The sequence below is a fragment of the Saccostrea cucullata genome, unplaced genomic scaffold (genome assembly GCF_032062105.1).
Source record: "Saccostrea cucullata isolate Sc308-1 unplaced genomic scaffold, CSIRO_AGI_Scuc_v1 ctg22040, whole genome shotgun sequence".
Classification (NCBI taxonomy): Eukaryota; Metazoa; Mollusca; class Bivalvia; order Ostreida; family Ostreidae; genus Saccostrea; species Saccostrea cuccullata.
Genome location: NW_026934391.1, coordinates 1083 through 4563, shown reverse-complemented (window position 1 = coordinate 4563; position 3481 = coordinate 1083). Strand labels below are relative to the sequence as shown.

Below are 3481 nucleotides of genomic sequence, written 5' to 3'. Positions count from 1 at the left end.
AGTCACGTGAAATTTATATTTATTTATAAGACAAATTTGTACATGTCGCTAATTCTTCGAGACATGGTGACGAAGTTACGTTATATTTAACCAGTTTTAGAAGAGATTATAATAACATCTTGCTTTGCATTTAATTAATATTTGAAATTATGAATCCCGAAAGAAAAATGTATGATGCTGATGTTTCCATTCCCATTTCACCCATTGGCCTAGCTGTCAGGGAATCATCTCCGATCTGAACCCTTGGCCATTTTTACAGACCATGCGTTATGGTAAAATCACGTAGGGTTTATCTTTAAAAAAAATATTGATTTAGACAATAATATTTCTGAACAATTTATTCTCAAAACATGGTTCCAAGTTTAATTGTTATTTACCGAAAGACTTAATTATGACCCACTTTCTCTTTTCGTTTTGTGTACACAACGTGTAATTTGAATTACTTCCCTTTTTGTTGCCAGATTATAACGACAGATATTTGTGCTACATGTATTTCCGTTATAACATTTGATGAACAAACACGCAGTATATTAAAAATGTCGAATTATTTGAAATATTAATTTTAAAAGAAAGAATTTTAGAAGGATTCTGGCCGCAAAAAATGCTTTATTTCATGCATTTCAATTGAGTTACACATGGAAAAAAACGGCTTCGTTTTTCAATGTCGTAGGAAAACGCATACAGGTAATACACTCAGGTAATATCCTGTGTATATAGGTAGTATACACAAGTCAGCGTCGTTCCCTCGGGGCTTCTCAGCCGCTTAGATTAAGCTCCACCCCACACCAAACTTACCTGAGGAAAACCGTACAGTTGAAAACCTCGCCCTTTAAATGCATAGAGTTTGCCTTATTTAATGAAGCTTAAGGGAATATGGCACCAAAAGGGAGTTGGGGAGCATTTGGGGAACATCTGTAACGGTTGCCGTTACAATTAGCACTAGTTATATATAGTTTTTAGTGAAATATTTCTTTTTACAAAACTTTAAATTCATGATCATATATATTGTCTTTTACTTGACCAAAAAAAAATGCATGGTGGTGAAAAAAACTAAATTGTTTACCCTGTCTATGACTTTTTAGGGCAACCCTCATAGTGCATGGATTTTAAATTTTTCATAAATTTTGTTGAACTTTGTTTTGATGTCGATCACTTGCTGCACTTTTTAGAATAGAAAGTTAATTTCATTTTATGTGAGAAATACCATAGCTATTTACACAAGAGAAAATTTAGTTTTCTTGTCACTTTGACAGCTTTTTCCTTTAAATGTAGCATGTGCCCTTGCTTGCATAACGTATTCCTTTCCCTTGGAACTAGAGCTTAATTATTATCTACTTTTAATTTTCAGGTGACTATAGAGGCTGTAAGAGGGCCAGGCTCCTATTCAGACATAGCTATTGATGATTTGTACATCTTTAATGGAACATGCAACCCCTCTCTGTGCCATCCATATTCAGAGCCGAGTGTAAACTGTACTTTTAACGGAGCGACCTGTAACTATAGCAACACTGACCCCAACTCCCAGTGGAAGATCGGTGGATCGTTCAATTATGGAATAGATCTTCCAGATGATCACACAGTTAGCAATGGTGAGAGAATTGTTGTTAAAGGGTTAATTTCTTTTGCAGAATTTTGTGGACAAATACAAAGATAGAATTTTAGGTTTTAGGATTTCACTAATTTTCATTAGATTTAATTTCCCTTGATATTTGGGAAAGAGGAAAACCACAAACTCATGTCCTTCATGAAATAAAATTTAATTTATATAACAATTTGGTGCTTATCACCAACAAAATTCAACCCTCGCAAACAATTTATCTTTAGATCATAAAATACGACCCCTTGAAAATGTCTTACAGTGACACTGGGAAGTTAAAAGTCACATTTTGCGAAACAGTATGAAAGTCTATAACTGCCAGAAACCAGCTTCAGACTGACAATGGGAATGATGAAAAGAAAAAAATCTATAAATTTTAATTGTACATGTATTGAAAAGTATTTGTGATGCCTGTATGCTGTAATTTGTCAGTACATGTATATACATATCGCAGGTAAATGAGCTGTATAGTTGATCATGACTTTTTTCTAACCAATAGGTTCTTTCATGTTCTACCAAAACTTGAATGGAAATGAAGGTGATAGTGCTACCTTAAAATCGCCTAACTTTACATCTCCTTCAAATGCACACTTGAGATTTTACTACCACATGAATGGAGCAATGACGGGGCACTTCACGGTGTGGGCTGAGGGCAGAGAGGGACGTCGTCTGGGGGAAATATTACTCCAAAAACAAGGGGAGCAAGGAAGCCAGTGGAACAGCTTCTGCTCAGTGATACCCTCTGACACAGAAATGTCGCTGATTTTCAAGGCCACTCGAGGCACGCTAGGGCTTAATCACGTCGCCATTGATGATGTCATAGTGGACAGTGAAAATTGTCCTTGTAAGTTAATTACAGTCAAACTTGGTTGTCTTGAAATAAATTAATTAGGCTAAGAGATTTCTTAAGATTAGATGTTGAATTACCTTAAGAAAAGGTAGATAATTTCCACATGTCCATGGAATTCAAGCTACAGAGGTTCAAGATACCAAAGTTTAACTGTATAACACAGGGCAGGAGAATTCATGTTGGGCAGTGATATAATGATCTTTACTTTTTAGCTCACCTGAGCCAAAGGCTCAAGTGAGCTTTTCTGATCAAAATTTCTCCGTTGTCTGTTGTTGTCGTCATTGTAAACTTTTCACATTTTCATCTTCTTCTCACGAATCAATTGTCCAATTTCAACCAAACTTGCTACAAAGTATCCTTGGGTAAAGGGGATTCAAGTTTGTTCAAATGAAGGGCCACGCCCCTTTCCAAGGGGAGATAATTATGAATTAGAGAAAAATTAATGGCATTTTTAAAAATTCTTCTTCTCAAGAACCACTGGGCCAGGAAAGATGAAACTCGTGTTGAATCATCCTCAGGTAGTATAGATTCAAGTTTCTTCAAATCATGACCCCTGGGGGTAGGGTGGGGCCAATATGGCCGATCAAAGTTTTACATAGGAATATATAGGAAAAATCTTTCAAAATCTTCTTCTCAAGAACCACTGGGCCAAGAAAGATGAAACTCGTGGAATCATCCTCAGGTAGTGTAGATTCAAGTTTCTTCAAATCATGACCCCCGGAGGTAGGGTGGGTCCAAAATGGCCGATCAAAGTTTTACATTGGAATATATCGGAAAAATCTTCTCAAGAACAACTGGGCCAGGAAAGATAAAACTTATGTGGAATCATCTTCAGGTAGTATAGATTCAAGTTTCTTCAAATCATGACTTCTGGGGGTAGGGTGGGGTCAATATGGCCGAACAAAGTTTTATATAGGAATATATAGGAAAAAATCTTCTTCTCAAGAACCACTGGCCCAGGAAAGATAAAACTCATGTGGAATCATCCTCAGGTAGTGTAGATTCAAATTTGTTCAAATCATGACCCCCCGGGG

At 36.3% G+C, this 3481-nt stretch overlaps 1 protein-coding gene across 1 annotated transcript; it reads left to right on the top strand.

Moving 5' to 3' along the window:
- Positions 1 to 1329: 1329 nt before the first annotated feature.
- LOC134240619 (thyroid hormone-induced protein B-like) lies at positions 1330 to 2441 on the top strand (the record flags this gene model as incomplete). Its single annotated transcript, XM_062722698.1, has 2 exons — positions 1330 to 1589; positions 2097 to 2441. A coding segment is annotated over exon 2 (337 nt), but the record flags the coding sequence as incomplete, so codon positions are not given.
- Between the last annotated feature and the right edge of the window lie 1040 nt (positions 2442 to 3481).